We start from the raw sequence: 18,546 nt of genomic DNA, 5'->3' as shown, positions 1-18,546 counted from the left end.
TTCAGTGTATTTTTAAAGGACAATTATATCACTATATTATATCATATATATATATATATATATATATGGAGAGAGAGCGAGAGAAAGAGAGTTATTTTTTGCAAAAAAACCCATATTAGACAAAATGACTACTGTCTCTGTAATGTCTATCAATATGCCATCATCTCAACTAATATAGAAAGTGAGCATGAAGTTTATACCTCCTCTGGTGGAATGTCTCAAGATTAGTTATTTAATCTAGTTGTCAACTGTTTCTTCAAATCTTGAAATGTTAAAATACTTTAAGTAGTCAAAAGCTGCACAAGTAATTTTCCTGTCAAGGTAAATGGACAGATTTTCTCCTAAGACTACTTAGGAGAAAAAAACAAAACTTATAAAATTCTATGTTATAAATCGCCAGGATTACTATTAAACACTCTAAGTTATAAACAACTTTCATCCTAAGTTTCTTCTACATCACTGCTAAAGTTGCCTAATTCTATAGAGACACCAAGCACTTAGAAAGATAAAGATGTAGCATCAGTGTACACTAGGCCAAAGTGCAAAAGACCACTGAAGGGGAGCCCAAACTGGCTGTTAAGTGACGGTCTACCAACATGATGAATTTGTGGTTGAGGTATCTATTCAACTGGCAGCTGGCAATACTATACTTCTTAGCTACTAATTACGGTAGGAAAACAAGGATAGTCAACTCAATAATCTAAACCCTTTTAGTCAGCAACATTTCAAAACATTATTTTGCTTTCAGTGACTGTGTCTAATGGGTTCAGCAAAATATGATCAGATTTTTAAATGCAGCTTTAAAATAGGACCATCACTTCGGCTAGAAGACACAGACCAAAAATATAGGCTTAGAGCAAGTTAGGGACAATTTTCTAATACACATAAAGGAAAGACCAAAAAAAAGGCCAAAAACAAGAAGTTTTCTGCTTACTTGAAGAGCAAAATATTTGTACAGATATGCTCCTCCTAGAATGACACCTGCAAGCATAAATGCAAGTCCAAAGCACATGCACCAACACCAGGCTCTTCTTTGGCCAACTGGTACCACATCATCTGGGTCCTAAAATACAAAAAAGATAATATCACATCTCCAGGCAAAATCACAGAAGACTCAGTGTTGAAAAGATTTTAAGGATCACTATTACTGTTATTATTTTTTTTGCTAGAGGGTGTGTGCACTCACCAGAAAGAGACAGAGAGACAGATAAAGAGGAGAGGAGAAAGCACCCTCCATGGGGAATGGTCACACTGTAATCCCTTCTCCTCCATCTCTCCCTTCTTTCCAAAATTTGGGCACACAAGTAGACACACGCTTGGTGTGTTTCTCAAGCCAATGGATCTGGGACTGGAACCATGTGGTCTGCATGTGGGAATCTGGCTGTCTTAGCCACCAAACCATGGAGCCAGTCCAGGATTATTGTTTTAATAAATGAAGACATAAAGATCAAAGGAGCTAGATCTTTGATTAAAATCAATGAGGGGCCAGCAGATGGTGTGGTGGTTAAGGCACTGAACTTCTATGTGGTCGACTACAGTCTGAGTCCCAAACATGAAAGCTTGAAAATCACACTGGGCACATATGCCTGTATGCCCAAACTCCTGACAGGAGGATACAAGAGAAGAGACTGAGGTGTGGCCATCCCCCCAGGGGGGGTTTCTCACTTTCGCTCTTACTGTTGCTCTGGCAAGCACATGTGCCCTAAGGCAAAAACTTAAATTAAAAAAAAAAAAAATCAGTGAGAAACAATTAAGTGGTGGCATCAGGAATCATCACAAAACCTCTTTGGTTATGACACAAGTCCCTAAAGGGAGTTCTTACTATTTTTAACTCTCAACAGCTCACCTATCTAAAGCAATGATACGCTCCAAAATGTCTATTTCACATGCACAACTTTTGACATCTTTCAACACATAAAAATTCAGGAAAGAGGGGACCAACGGAGTAATGGTTACATCACTGGACTCCGATGTAGTGGGCTGCGGTTTAAGTTCCAGACCTGGTATCTTAAAACTCACATCGAGCGCGTGTACATGTGTGCCCAAGATCCCAAGAGGAGAAGGGATTGCAGTGTGGCCATTCCCCCTGGGGAGTGGTTTTTCACTTTCTGTCTGTCTCTCTGTGTCTCTAGGGAGTATAAGCTCACTAATCTCTCTCTCTCAAAAAAAAAAAAAAAAATCCAGAAAAGGCGGGTCAGCCAGTGGTACTGTAGTTAAAGAAACAGACCCACACAGTCAACTGAGTGGTTTGAGTCCTGGGCCCAGCAGCTTGAAAAATGTGCCAGGCACATGCCTTCATGCCCAAAATCCCAAGAGGAGAATGGAGAAGGGACTTTGGTGTGACAACTCCCTCAGAGGGTGATTTCTCACTTTCTCTGTTTCCCTCCAGCAAGCACACATGTCCTATAGCAAAAAAAACAGAAAAGGTTACAACACAACTTTTGCACATATTACCATCATGCTGAGCTTTGTATACTACAGATTCACAGAAAAGGTTACAGCACAACTTTGTCACATATTATCATCATGCTGAGCTTTGTATACTACAGATTCAAGGTATCTCTGTATTAGATAAAATTATGGTACCCTGCTGTAGATTGTTTATATTTCATACCAGGTATAAAGGTGTGCCTAACAATCCATGAGACAAAGTAACAGGAAAATAGGGAACAGAATAAATAACATAAAACTAACATTCTTGGGACCAGTGGGTGGACAGTGGTTTAGGTTCTGGATTCACACGTGGTCAACCGCAATTTGAGTCCAGACCCAGTGGCTTGAAACTCATGCTGCAGAGGAGAATGGAAGAGAAGAGATTGCAGTGTGGCCACCCCCCCTGGGGGACAGGGTGATTTTCTCGCTTTCTGTCTCTCTCTCTCTCTCTGTCTCTTCAGTGAACACACATGCCCTTATAGCAAAAATCTCTCAAAAAAAAAAAAAAAGAAAAGAAAGAAAACTAACATTCTTTAAACAATTAGAATCTTCAAAATAAGACAAAGTTACTTACTTTGAAATAATCCTATAATTCCACTATGCCACCCTAAATCCCAGTTTCGTAAGAGTTCTTTGTTTTAAAGAAAGCAATACTGGGAACCAGCAGTTAGCGTAATGGCTATGTCGCTGGACTCCCACGTAGTCAACCGCGGTTCACGTCCCGGACCCGGTGGCTTAAAACTCACGCCGGGCGCGTGTGCGTGCGTGCCCAAGATCCCGAGAGGAGAATGGAGGAGAAGGGATTGCGGCGTGACCATCCCCCCTGGGGGGTGATTTCTCGCTTTCTGTCTCTATGTCTCTCTCTGTCTGTCTGGCGAGCGCACGCGCCCTACAGTGAAAATCTCTCAAAAAAAAAAAAAAAAAAAGAAAGCAATACTAAAAGATGATAAAATAATAAAACATACATAAAGTAAAAAAGTTAGCATACAATTGTTACGAAATTTTGACTCTGATCCACTTAAAGAAATAATTTAGCATTAGATCATCACTTGACATTAGTGTTTCTATACTGCCTGTGCCCGTCTAATTCAGTCCCTCTACTCTCACCCGAGTTACTGTGGTTAACATCTGATCTGTCCTGGGTTTAGGTGCAAAGAGCTAATAAAAATAAGGTGACTAATTTCTGGTGTTACATAACTAGTGACTTTCAGAAGTACAGGCAGTAAGGGGACCAGCAGTTAGTGTAATGGCTATGCTGCTGGACTCCCATGTGGTTCAAGTCCTGGACCCGGTGGCTTAAACTCATGCCAGGCGATTTGCGTGTGTGCCCAGGATCCCAAGGGGAGAATGGAGGAGAAGGGAGTATGGTATGGCCATCCCTCTTGGGGGGTGATTTCTAGCTTTCTGTCTCTGTCTCTCTCTTTCTGGTGAGCGCATGTGCCCTATAGCAAAAACCTCTCAAAAAAAAAAAAAAAAAGTACAGGCAGTAAGATAAATTGCTCCAGCTGACTTGAAATCGTCATAATAAAAGGTGTTCTAGTTCACAGCATGCATGTCCACTTCTTAGGTACATGATTCTAGCTTCTCCTTGGAAAACTGAATATGGAGTAGCTTAAGGGAGAAAACGGACTCAACCTAAGTCTTTGTCATAGGATAAAAAAAGTTAGAAAGGGAAAGTATGAGTGACATACAAAAACGGAGTGAATCTGTTAGACTAAGAAAAAAGGATATGGTTGAAGCAATAATTCAGTTAGTAATGAATGCTAAGGTTACATGTTTTCAATTCTAAAATGAGGAATTTTAATTTGATACTGTTGGGAAAAGCTCAATCCCAGATGTTGAAACACCAAAGAACAACGTAAGGCTAGAGGGTGTGCTCTCAGGTTGAGGTTTTAAACAGAATTTAACACTGAACAGCAAATAACTATTTGATCAGATCAAATAAATGCAAGCACTTCAATTTACTGTAGTCCTTACTGACACACTGCATGTGGTGCATCTTTAAGACACTGAGTAAAATGCAAGGAAGTCATATTTAATAATAAGCCTAGAAAATTTATCAAGTCATGTTAGAGAGCCGCTTGTGAAAAGAAGGTACAGGATTTCCACAGAATCACCAGGTATTATGAAACTTGAATGATAAAGTATACATGCTTTGTTTGTGCCCTTGTCTGACATAAATATGTAAAGAGATAAGAAACTGTTGCTAACATAATTTTAGGGTGGAGGTCGGGGGGAGGGGGGAAGGTAAAAAATGACAGATGGAAAAACAGTCACTTCTGACATTTGGTATCAGCTGCTGAGACAGCCAAATGTGCGCACACACCCACCCTGTTTGGCAGGTTCTCTCTTCTAAGAGTACATAAATGAATAGCCAAAGAGCACAGGCAGATGCCTGTAAAAAAAAAAAAAAAAAAGCAGCCACAACTGTCATATTAATGACAAGTTTCCAAGTCTTTTGATACGCTGTTTTTAACTGTTCAATAAACAATAATTTTGAGAATAAATTATAAATGTCTACTATGTGCCAAGAGCTGTACAAGGCACTGGGAATAAAGCCCTTGCTGATAAAGAGAGCAGTTGAATTAGTCTGGAAAATAAAGACATGGGGACTTCAAAAAGTTCATGGAAAATGAATTAAAGTGTAAGTTTACTTTGGTGACCACCCCTCTAAAAAACAATCCATGCATACTTTTTAACATAATGTGCATTTTCTGTGAACTTTTTGAAAACCCCTTGTATACAAAAAGAACATTAAGAATGATATGGGTCCTATGTGGGGGAAGGAGGGGTAGTTTGGGGCAGACTGCCTGGAGAGAAAATATTTGAATGGAACTTTAAAGGACCATTAGCCAGGCAGAAGATAAAGGAAATCTCATGTAAGACTAAGAATGGATGAAAATAGGAACCGATGCATTAGACTTCCAAGGATCACATGTAGTACAGCTGGAGGGCCCAATATGGTAGGAAGGATATGACAGATGAGGAAAACGTTGGGACAGATCACAAAAGGCCTTTAAATAACATGCTATGGAGTATGAATTCTCTTGTTCATTTAAAAATCACACTTTAGGACTATTACAATGAAAAAAGTTTCAGTTTCTTAAAGAATTTAATTTATAATTTTTTTCTTTTATCTATAGGCAATTTATTCAGCACCTTGGCAACGTGAAAAATGACTTAACAAACAGGAAATAAATAGGGACGAGCAGATGGTGTAATGGTTATGTCACTGGACTCTGATGTAGTTGACCACAGTTTTGAGTCCCAGACCTGGTGGCTTAAATCTCATGCTGAGCACATGTGTGTGCCTGCCCAAGATCCCAAGAGGAGAATGGAGAAGGGATTGTGGTGTAGCCATCCTGCTTAGAGGGTGATTTATGGCTGTGTGTCTGTCTCTTTCTCTGTCTCTCAACAAGCACACATGCCCTATAGCAAAAATCTCTCAAAAACAAACAAAAAAGAAACAGGAAATAAAGAAAGAAGAGTCTTTGAGTGGTCAAATTATGGACCTTAAATCCACATACCACAGTGGTATACTTCATAAAAGAGTTATATCAAACCGTCAAAGCCTATTTCTCTTTTTTTTCCTTTAAATTATTAGCGATCATATTCTACCTTGCATTAGAATAATTTACCTATAGATCTTATCTCTCTCTGCTAGATTATAAGGTTGTTCTGGGTATCCATTCATATTCATTTTCCATTACCAGTAGTTCCAAGCCAAGCTTGGTACTTGGTTAGCACTCAAATTTTTCATGAGTGAATGAAAATGTTGACACTAAGGGACCAGCAGTTACCATAACGGCTGTGTCACTGGACTGCCATGTAGTCAACTGCAGTTTGAGTCCCAGACCTGGTGGCTTAAACTCACTCCAGGCGCGTGTTAGTGTGTGCCCAGGATCCCAATAGGAGAATGGAGGAGAAGGGATTGCGGCATGGCCATCCCCTCGGGGGGTGGGTGGGTGGGGGGTGATTTCTCGCTTTCTGTCTCTCTGCCTTTCTCTTTCTGGCGAGCGCACACAGTCTATAGCAAAAACCTCTCCAAAAAAAGAAAAAGAAAATGTGGACATTAAAAGAAAAAATGTGTAGCTATTTAATTTTTTCTGATTCATAAAAATTACAGCAGAAGCCAGCATGATGGTGGGAGAGAGCAATAAAATAATGCATGGCAAACTGACAAACTGTGGTTATTAAGCAAAGGAGAGTACCCCTACGTATCCCATTCAATATTCATTAAGGACCTGTTATTTGCACTGTGCTGTGCTGGATCCTGTGGGAAATTCAAACGTGATTAAGACGTGGCTCCTATCTTGTATAGTTCATGGACAAGAATTAACATAATGCATGACAGATAAATGACCTCCCCTATTTCAATCTAAGTCATGGAGAAGAGATTAAACTACATTCAAGATTGTAAGGTTTTTAGTCTAAGAGGTGTATTTGAAGTGTTTTTTAAATGATTAAATTTTAACACTTAAAAAGAATAAGCTTGACTTAAAAAATTTACATATGTAAGACTTAAGAAAGAAAACCCCATGCCTGTCTTGAAATATATAGAAAATACATTAAAAAAAATTTCAACTTCTATGCATAATAAAATTCTTTGCAGGGCCAGCAGGTGGCACAGTGGCCAAAGTGCTGACTCACACAAGGCTGACCACAGTTCAATTTCCAAATTTGGCAGCTTGCTTTCTCACTTCCCCTTTCTCTCTGATCAAATTAAAAATTCATAATAACAAATAAAATTAAATAAATATTATTTTATTTAACACATTTCTTGTAAACCATCAATAGGTGAAATTAACATTTTAACATTAATAAGGATAATGAGCAGAAACCTATAGCAAATCTCATACTTAATGATAAAACTTTAGATTTATACCACATCCTTCCAAGTTGGGAATAAAGAGATCCCATTAAAATTCATTCCTTGTTTCCATTCAACATTGTGCTAGAGATCCCAAGCAGTACAGAAGTAACAAGAATCAAAAACAGACATTAAAAAAAAGGTCCAGCTGCATTGACGCAAGTGGTAGGGTGCCACTTGCTGTGAGGCCGGAGCCAGATGGCAGGCCCAGTTCAGTTCTGGGGTCAACCTGAACAGACCAGGCAGGGTAGCATATACCTGCAATCCTAGCTAACTAGGAACCTGGAACAGAGGATCAAAAGGTGAATTGCCAAAAATACCTCTGCCCTACTCCTCACTCACATATATAAACGCTCTCAAAAATAAATAAATAAATAAATAAATAAATAAATAAATAAATAAATAAATAAAACAAAACTGTCATTTATTTGTAAAAAGTCTATAGAGAATGTAGAAAAATCTGAGAAAGTCAAGTTATCCAAACTAGAGTTCAGCAAGATACTGAAAAAATCAATAGTAAAAAAATCAACTGGAAAAGGGGAAGCAGACATTGATCAATGGTAAAATCCAATGCTCTGCAAGGCAATCCCACATGGGAAGGTTCTTGGTTCAAGTCCAGAAAACTCCTCCAGTATGCTAGGCACAATGCTTGCCTATGATCCAGGGCTGGTTTAAGGCTGGGGATGGATTATTCGGTGAAGATCCTATTGGAGGTGCTCGCTCGCTCGTTGTCTCTCTCTCTCTCTTTCAAGGTCTTACACTCATGGAAGAAATACATAAACTTTAAAAAAAAAATCAACTGGGGACCAGCAGTTAGCATAATGGCTATGTTGCTGGACTCCCATGTAGTTGACCACGGTCTGAGTCCCGGACCTGGTGCCTTGAAATTCACGCCGAGCGCGTGTACGTGCGTGTCCAAGATCCCAAGGGGAGAATGGAGGAGAAGGGACTGCAGCATAGCCATCGCCCCTGGGGGTGATTTCTTGCTTTCTGTCTGTCTCTGTCTTTCTGGTGAGCGCACGTGCCCTGTAGCAAAAACCTCTCCAAAAAAAAAAAAAACCTCCCAAAAAAAAAAAAAAAAATCAACTGACGGCCAGCAGGCTGGATGGTGATTAAGGTGATGGACTCCTGCATGGCTAACCATGGTTCGAGTCCTGTACCAGGCTGGTTGCATTCTCAGTTCTCTCTCTCTAGTAAGCATATAAGCCTTATAGCAAATTAATAATAATAATGCTAATAATTAAATTAAATAATTCTTAAAAGAAATCAACTGAGTCAAAGATTTGTACATGAATATTTATAGCATCACTGTTCATAGTAACCCCAAACTAAAAACAATTGAAATATCCATGAATTCATAAAGAAATAGTATAATTGAGGTATATTCATGTCATGAGATAGATAGCAATAAAAAGGAACAAAACAACATATCAGCATGACTAAACCTAAAAATTACGCCAAGTGGGGAACCAGCAGTTAGTGTAATGGCTATGTCGCTGGACTCCCACGTAGTCGACCGTGGTTCGTGTCCCGGACCCGGTGGCTTAAAACTCACGCTGGGCGCGTGTGCGTGCGTGCCCAAGATCCCGAGAGGAGAATGGAGGAGAAGGGATTGCGGCGTGACCATCCCCCCTGGGGGGTGATTTCTCGCTTTCTATCTCTATGTCTCTCTCTGTCTGTCTGGCGAGCGCACGCGCCCTACAGTGAAAATCTCTCAAAAAAAAAAAAAATTACGCCAAGTGAAAAAAGTTCACAAAATACTACCAAGATTCCATTTTTATGAAGTTCTAGAAAAGGCAAAATAAGAATGACAAAAACCAGCTTACTGGCTACAACATCCAGAGGTTCAAGAAGGGGAGACTGACTAAAAGTGGCATGAGGAAACTTAGGGTGATGGAAATATTTCATATCTTGGTTGTCACGGCGGATAAACAATTTATACAATTTCCACAAAGTCAATGAGATACATATAAATGAGTAAGTAAATTATACTTCAATATGGAGGATGGAGAAGAAATCAAGTGAGTTCTTACACACTATGCAATAAAATAAAAAGTCTGGGACCAGCAGATGGTGAAATGGTTACACTGCTGGACTCTCACGTAGTAGACCACGGTTTGAGTCCCAGACCTGGAGGCTTAAATCTCACATTGGGTGTGAGTGTGCATGCCCTAAATCCCGAGGAGAATGGAGGAAAGGGTACTGTGTTGTGGCCATCTCCCCTGGCAGGGGAGGGATTTCTCGCTTTCTGTCTCTGTCTCTCCTATAGTAAAAACCTCTCTTTTTAAAAAAAAAAAAAAAAGGTCTAACACAACTAAGTATGGGGAAAGGGTAGAATAAAGGGAACTTTGGATTTATCACAAAGTTGGCAGGAATTGGTACAATGCCTTTGAAGAACAATTTGATGACATTTATATGATCCAGAAATTCTATTTCTAGATATATAACCCTACATAAACTTTTATACATGTGCACAAGAAAATATGTCTGATAATGGTCATTTAATAATTGACAATTTTGAAAAATGAGAACTTAAATGCTCACAGAGAGAATAATCAGTATTGTAAACTTATATATTACTGCTAAAAATAATCATTTTGCACTGTTAATTTTTACATAGATCAAAAAAGGGCAAGGTACACAATATGTATAAGGATATATTTAAGTATATAAAAGTTTATTGTCTGTAAGACCAAAATTAAGGTCCTCTCTTTTTGTATGCTTGTAATATTTCAAAATTGAAGAAATTTTTAAAAATCGCTAATAAGCGAAGGCTTCTTTACTGGGATATATAACTTTACCTGGCCTAATTTTAAATAATCACCAAGACATCTGCTCCTCTTGTACTGCAATAAAATTGGTGCACCTTAAATTGTGCTTATAAGGTAACAGAACTCCCATAGGTGCTGCACCATTATCATCTCATTAATCTTCCTAAAACCTCAAGTTTTTAGCCCAGTTTACAAATGAAGACACTGAAGCACATGCTGGCCTATAACCAACTCTCGATATTAGATACAGAAAGGCATGGCAAAGTATTCAAAAGCATTCTCACTCTTGCACCATTCTAATTCTAATTCAAATAAATCCTATCACAGGATATGGTGAAATAAGTCAATAATATCTTATACAAAACAAAGAATAAACTTTGTTTTCGCACATCAAATTAGTTAACAAGTAGGTCATCTCAATTCAATCAGTTATATAAGAGGCTTCAGTAAATGTACTTCAATTGTAACTTTAAAAAAAGTAAGTTTTTTTCATACAATTTTTAGTTATTTCTGAAACTAACGAAACTACTTCACTTTCACTTCACAAATCACTGACACTTCCCTACTAGAAAAACGCAGCTATTATGAGACATTTTTTTCAAAGTTATCAGATATATTTTGTAATATTATAGCAAATGCAACAACACCGTAGGAACAAGAATGCAAAGAGAAAAGTATCTCTTAAGATTAAAAATTATAGTACCAAAAAGGAAGGGAAAGAACCAACAGCATAAAAACAAATGAGTCGGTGGCCAGCAGATGGTATGGTAGTTAACACACTGGACTCCCACATGGCCGATGGCAATTTGAGTCCTGGACTTGAAGGCTTGAAAATCATGCCTTGTGTGTGTGCATCTGTGCCCAAGAGGAGAATGGAGGAGAAGGAACTGTGGCATGGCCATCCCCCCCCCCCAGGAAGGGGATTTCTCACTTTCCCACTCACTGTCTCTGTGGCCAAGGCCAACGCCCTACAGCAGAAACCCTTTAAAAAAAGAAAGAAAGAGAGAGAGAAAAAATGGGAAAGAAATATATAAAAGAACCTATAAAATTTATTCAACTCAGAAAATCCCAAGTTACTGAACCTTCGGAAATAGGTTCAGTTACTTAGAAACATGCTGAAGTAATACAGGGAACAATGGGTGGGTACAGGCCAACTGCCCACAGATGTGCTGTTTGACCTACACAGTATTTTAAAAAATAGACAATCAACATTTTAAATAGCTACCAACATTTAAAAAAACTGGTAATTCGTATTATTTTAAAAACGGGTTTCCTATAAATGTTCTGGCATTTCCAACTCCTCTCTCATCATTTTTCTCCCTACCTAACCAAACACACCAAGTGCTTTACTATAGTGTTGCTTGGTTTTGAACCCAGATCTTCATTAAGATGATATGGTATGTTTCCTTCTGAGAACTTAAATATACAAAACACTCAATTATTTCCTTCTATAAAGGATTCTGAGTTCTGAGTTTTAGAGATAGGTCCACGTCTTATTCACCAGGATTCTTTATTAGGTTTCTTTTTCCAGTATGGAAGTACTGAAAAGCCATGATCTAGTGATCTATTCATTATTAATAGTATCAATTACCAAACATAGCCGCTGTATGTGAAACACAAATTCTCTGGCTGAGAAGTTAACAATCTTAAAGATATCAAACATTCATTTGCATTTTTGTTTATTCACTTAAATCAGTTTCTGATTTTTGCTTCCTAATTTGCCCTTTCAAATAAAATTTCTTCTATCTCAACTGTGGTGACAAAGTCCACATGAGAAATGTTATGTCTGACACATAAGAAGGAAGTGGTTCTCCAAGTGATTGGCATTATGAAGATAGGAACCGAAAGCTGTTCTTTACATTTGTACCCAACTGCATTTCACAAGAGCTTCTGACCCTTTTGTCAATATTGACTTTCATGCAGCCAAGTTAGACTAGTATTTAGAGTCAAAATTAAGAATTACACCAACATGTTATGATTAATAATGTTATCTATTTTTTCTGTATTTGGAATGAGGGAAGTCTTAAAAAGGAGAACTTAATCTCAAATTACAATGTCTACAGAATAGATTTCTCATTAACTTTTTTTGTTAACAAATTCTACACCACCATAAACAGCAACACAGGAATAAAAAGAAATTTAAATAATTTTTATCTTTTTTTTTAATGATAGAGAGAGGGTATATATGTGCATGAATATGAGGAGAAAAATGTATTTTTTGACAGGGTCTTACCATGTTACTATCTTCCTGCCTGTGCTTTCCAGCTGCCTAGGGCTACAGGTGCATATCACCTTGCCAACCTGTAAAGCTGGCCAAGAACTAAACCCAGGCTTCCCTGTGGTCATAGCCATGAAGCAGCAGCACCCTCCTGCATGTACCACACCAAGGGCTTGGCCGAGTTTAAGGCCACTGCATAACAATTTACTGTGAAAAATCTATAAAATCAAATTACTAGCTTTACATAAAATTAGCACAGGTCTAGGTTAAAAAAAAAATGGGTCAGAACAAAAAAAAAACAGGCAGGCTGTAAATGCATTTTGGGCTGGATCGTAACTTAATCATTTCTGCACCATTAGGGACAAGCAAAATATCTGGTGCAAAGTAGAATATTAATATATAAATAATACCCTTAAAATCCCTTTTTTCTAAAAGCAACCATCATTTCTATGCAGTGTCTCTGTGTCAATCTATGTGAAACAGAACTGTACCAGTGATGGCTCATGGAACTTTAGCAGATTTTCAAGTTCATATTGGTGAGTTACGAGGCAAGGGAACAGCAAAAAGAAAGCTTAGAGTCGCACAGACAGGCAGATATGTGTTATGTACAAATGTTATTCACTGTACAACAGCCTTCATCGAGGATAAATTGGTGAAGGTAGATTTTCTTCTGCCACTGGCTGAATCACAAGTTCATATTGTTACCAATAAGAATCGACAACGTCCCTAAAAATTTTAAGTATAATAGGAATGTTCTATTCTTATATAAATCATTATAAAATCAAGTCCAAAGATTAGAGAAGAAAAAAAAGCAAACTTCTTCTGGACTCACTTTTGTGTATATACTGCATTTTAATGTCATCCAACAATTATTGTACATTCACATTCAAGTATGGGTAATTCTATTTAAAATGCAGAAGTTATGGTAGGAACATTTCGAGTGTATTCTTCTGGAAGTATAAAATAATTAGACTGAAACGTTTAGAATGTTGAAAGTTACACAAAAAGACTACTAGAAAACATAATTCTAGTTCTTGAGATCAAGACATTTGTCGCTCTGTAGTGAACAAGTGAGAAGTAGTCCGACCCTGTGAGCTCTTGCTAGCTCTGAATGCATGTACAGAAAACAGTAACATTTGATTGTGTCCATTATTCTACCACTCATCTGGCTCTTGTGAAAGGAAGATATAGACATTTAAGTAAGTTGTGATAAATTTGGTTTACCTAATGGTTAACTAAATGAGTTTTTTTCCTAACTACACTACGTGTTTCTTGAAGGTCAGCGTGCTTGGTAATGTTTACATTCCTAGTATAGTGTCTAGCCTTGGAGATGGTGCTTCTGAATGTGTGATCCACACAGTTCTCAGAAAGAAAAGATCTCCTATGGAAAATCCATGAAAAGTCATTCAGTCCATTATACCATTTTTTTTTTAAAGATCTGTTTAATTGTATTTATTATTATTTTTGGAATTTGTTATAGGACACTTAACAAAGAGAGAGAGAGGCAAAGAGAGCAAGCAAGAATTGGAAAGTGAGAAAACAAGCCACCAGGTCCAGGACTTGGACCATGGTCAGTCGTGTGGAACTCCAGCGTCTTCACCACTATGCCACCTGCTGGCCCCCAATACGTCATTTTACAGATAAATATAACGAGGCCCTGAGAAGTAAAATTACTTATAATATCACAAAGCTAATAAGATCTGAGTATTATCTGATGCCATGTACATCCTAAGAAAAGAGAAGCATGGATCAACCACCTAACTCAAGGGCTTAGGCAAATTAACTCTAGTAATAAATGAAGTGATACCACGTCACACTTGGCTAATACTCATACATTCAACCAGAAACTAGATAGCCCAAGTTTCTACAGAATTCTGCTACGGAATTATGTAATAAGTTTACTTAAATTAAGCCACAGTCATAATTAGCACTACATGTGTTAACAGTACAAGAGTAGTACTGTTATTTTTAATACAGTATGTGACAAAATTAATGACTTTTCTCTATAGTTCAGCAAATTTCAAAGGATGGTAAAAAAAAATGGTATTAAAGTCACATATACATGAAGCAAAAGTAGTAAAATAAATTAATTCAGGTAAACCAGCATACAAATGTTAAAATAAATGAAAAAAGAAGCTATTAATTATAAAAACAAAGCCTAAGTAAAATTAGTCATAGTAATAAAGCCGCCACAAAGAAAAATCACAAAGTTTTTCAGTTGTTTCTAAAATAACTTATGAAGGAGACAGTCTTGAAACTTTGAAGAGGGAGACTAGAGGATGTCTCATTTATCTTTCTAGGCCATCCTGTCTGATCTTAAATTAGTGCTAATAATAATTCAGATGGTTTCCATTATTATCCATTATTAATCATAATTAAGTCCATTTTTTACGTAAAAAGAAATATTGTAATAAATCTTTAAAAAGCTATCAAGATGGCTGCACTGAAGTTATAGTATTGATTTCCAGTTAAATGTTTACTTCCTCCTGAAAGCTCAATGAAGTAATAGTTAAAGGGATAAGCCAATAAGCCTTAAGTCAAAGAAAGTGGAAATGAATGATAGCAGACAAATTACATCAATAATAGTATCTGAAAGAGGAAAACACACATAATAAAATATGAATGCATAAAGAAAAACCTCAGGTTTCTAGAGGGAAAAGAAAAAAAGGTCTTACACAAAGAACCAGGAATCAGAATGCCATCAGAGTAGAGGACAATGGAGAGGAGCTATCAAAATGCAGAGAAAATTACTGTTAATCTACAATTTTATGTCCAGATAAATTACCAGTTAAGTGTGAGGATAAAGATTCTCAGACATGCAAAATCTTTAAAACGTACATATCTCTCTTGCTCACCTTCTGCCTCCCATGCTTATACTCTGTCTAGCTCATAAACAAGAAAAAAGAAAAAAAAATGGCTAGCCCTGTAGGGCTGCAGTGGAGCACCATGCATGAGAGGCTGGATCCCACATGACTGACGACAGTTCCGTCTTGACTGTGGAGGCTTGAAAACACACTGTGTATGTGTGCATCCATACCTCAGATCCCGATGCAATAGAGAAGTGGAGGAAAAGGAGAGCAGCGTGCCTTTTTCCTATTAGGGTGTTTGCTCACTCTCTTTCTAGAAAGCACATAGGTCCTCTGGCGAAACAAAACAAAACAAAACAAAACAAATCATCTCAGACAATTTTTTCACAAAACTGCAGATCTAAGATGGGATGGAGGTCAAGCAATTCTAGAGTAACGATGACTCTTAGAACACCTGCAAAGCAACAGGCCCAGAGAGTAACTAGTTTATTTTGGAACACTGAAGAATGGTGGGTAACTGCCATGAAAAATACAAAACTTGATGAGTTATCCAGTGAGTATGAAGATACGAAGAGACAATTAGACTGTTGTTAAGAGTCTGAGGATAAATTAGCAATAAATACATTAAAAAAACTAAGCAATCCTCCCTCCTGCCCCAACAAGCAATTATCAAATCCAGGAAAAAATAGTCTTTCTACAAGAAAGGAAATATAGGGAACCAGCAGTTAGCTAATGGCTGTCACTGGACTCCCACGTAGTCGACCGCGGTTCGTGTCCTGGACCTAGTGGCTTAAAACTCACGCCGGGCGCGTGTGCGTGCGTGCCCAAGATCCCAAGAGGAGAATGGAGGAGAAGGGATTGTGGCGTGACCATCCCCTCTGGGGGGTAATTTCTCCCTTTCTGTCTTTTTCTGTCTGGCGAGCGCATGCGCCCTATAGTGAAAACCTCTCCAAAAAAAAAAAAAGAAAGGAAATATATAAAAGCACAGTACATTACTAAGATGTAAATAATACTTATGTAAATTATAATAAAACCATTGAATATCAATTTTACCAGAAACTGCTAAATACTCATCTTCATTTAGCTATTACCAATAGATAATATCTAAAACTGTAAAAAACAAAACAAAGGAAAAGAAAAACAAAAAGAAACCATGAAACAGCATTATAAGCAAGTATTTAGAGTAGTTCTTCAAATGTGGTCTGGAAACTCCCTTTAGGGGTCCACAGGTCAAACTATTTGCATAATGAAACTAAGATACCTTTTTTTTTTCACTTTCACGTTCTCACAACAGAGTAGAACAACGCCAGCAAAGTGTACAGAACAGTGTACAGTGGAGTTTTCCAGAAGCAAACATGTGATACCACAATGGACAGAATGCAGAAGCTGGCATAAGAATCCGGCCAACTTCTATTAAGCTACTCAGTAAAGAGCATTGCAAAAATGTAGAACAGTCTCTTTAAATCTTTTCAGTTGTTCAGAAATTTTATTATTCATAACAATGTTATATGTTAATATTTTTTATATAAACACGTTGCTTTAATTTCTAATAAGGGTAGATAGATACATAATTTATATCAAGCAAAAGCTCTCTGGGATCCTGAACAATTTGAGTATAAAGTAGTTCTGAGACTAAAAAGTTTGAAAACCACTGATTTAGAGAAATACAGAGGTAAGATTACCATGTGTAGTTAGGCAGGTTTTTTTTCCGCACAAGGATATTTAGCCCATGGGATCAATGCGGTCCATATTCTGCTCACCAAAACCCCTGAGAGGGCACTTTTGCTAATTTGCACAAAGGCAGAAGATGGTCTACTGGTCATCCTGGTGATTAAAGACCAGAAGAACTTAAGAAGTGAACGTGATTGCCTTTTAGGAGAGAGGAGGACAAACTATAAAAGGACATGAGATAACTTTTGGCCTTGATGGCAAAGTTCTATCTCAACTGGACTGTCATTCAGGTGTATACATTTAAATTATCTAACTCAAGATATGTGCATTTCACTGTGCATAAAGATGCTACAATTTTTAATTTGTTGTTATGATAGAGTGCATATGCAAGAATAGACAGAGATGGGGCCAGATCATGTTATGGATTCTTCCTTCTGTCTTCCAGCTTGCTGGGATCCTCAGTGATCACACCTACACACACCGGCATATTTCAGGTCAACTGGGCCAAGCTTCCGGCTCTGCAGTCTAGTATGCTACTGACTATTCTAGAGGCAAGGCCTGATAGAACAACTTTTTATTAAACATTTATTTAATTTGTTGTTACTATTATTTTTAATTTGATCAAAGAGAGAGAGGGAGAAAGTGAGAAAGCAAGCCACCAGGTGCAGGACTCAAACTGTAGTCAGCCATGTGGGAGTCCAGCAGTCCAACCACCACGCCAACTGCCAGCCTCGTGATAGAATAATTTTTAATAAGTGTGTTACTCTGAGATAGGGCAGGGCTGTTTGTATTTGGAAAACCCAAAGTAAAATTTTTAAAAATCCTATTAACACCTACTATGTAATAGAGAAATACATTTTTAAATGAAAATGGAGGGCTAGCCCCATAGCATAGTGGAGTTAGATCCCACACCACAGGTTGGAATCCCAGCCCCAGCAACTTAGGAAACACACTGGGCACATGTGTGCATTCCCAGAATCCTGAAGGGAAAGAAATGGAGGGAAGAGGATTGCAGAGTAACCTGTTAGGGTGCTTTCTCTTTCTCTCTGCTGAATGCAGAGAACATGTACCTGCTAGCAGTAATTTTTAAAAAGTAATTAAGTACACTGTACAATAAAAATGGAAGGCTGGCACCAAAGTTCAGCAGTTAAGTACTGTGCTTAGAGAGCTAGATCCTACATGGCTCGAATTCTAGCACTGGCAGTTTGAAAAACATATGAAGTACACTTGCACATGTGCCCCAAATCCTCATGGGATAAAGAAAAGGAGGAAAAAGTCTGTTTCATGGCCAGAACCTCATTGGTGGATGCTTTCTCTGTCTCTTTCTCTTGTTGCTGGAAAGTAACATACCTTCTTACCACAAAAAAAAAAAAAAAAAAGAACAAGAATATAGCTATGGAATCTGAAGTGTGTTTTATAGTATGGGAATGAATCTTTACCAGAATACCTTGCCAGAAAAAAAGTACTAACAACACAGTTATGTAATTGATATGTGGGACTAAACTCTGAGAATAACACAAGAAGTATTCCTAAACAAGAATGACTGGGAAGAGGGAAATGAATAATGATAGTAGGCAATACCTATTCATTCGCTTTCTGTTTGAGGCATTGTGCTAATCTAATTGTAGATTAACATGCTCCCCAGTTCGCTAGCAGAGAAACTGAGGCACAGAGAGTTGAAGAAACTTATCCAAATATCCCAGTAGATGGTATAGGCAAATTAAAATTTGGAAGTACAACTGCATAGCCTAAATTCCCAATCACTATACATTCCTG

General features: G+C 37.8%; 1 protein-coding gene across 1 annotated transcript in view; it reads right to left on the bottom strand.

The window, feature by feature from the left end:
• ITM2B (integral membrane protein 2B) overlaps positions 1-18,546 on the bottom strand; it is a 32,338-nt gene that overhangs the window by 7,028 nt on the left and 6,764 nt on the right. Inside the window, exon 2 of the mRNA XM_006140425.3 lies at positions 935-1,063. Within this exon, the coding sequence (XP_006140487.1) occupies positions 935-1,063 (129 nt within the window). The remainder of the gene's footprint in view (positions 1-934; positions 1,064-18,546) is intronic.

This window comes from Tupaia chinensis, unplaced genomic scaffold (assembly GCF_000334495.1).
Source record: "Tupaia chinensis unplaced genomic scaffold, TupChi_1.0 Scaffold000037_17, whole genome shotgun sequence".
Lineage (NCBI taxonomy): Eukaryota > Metazoa > Chordata > Mammalia > Scandentia > Tupaiidae > Tupaia > Tupaia belangeri.
This window is presented reverse-complemented; position numbering and strand designations above follow the sequence as displayed.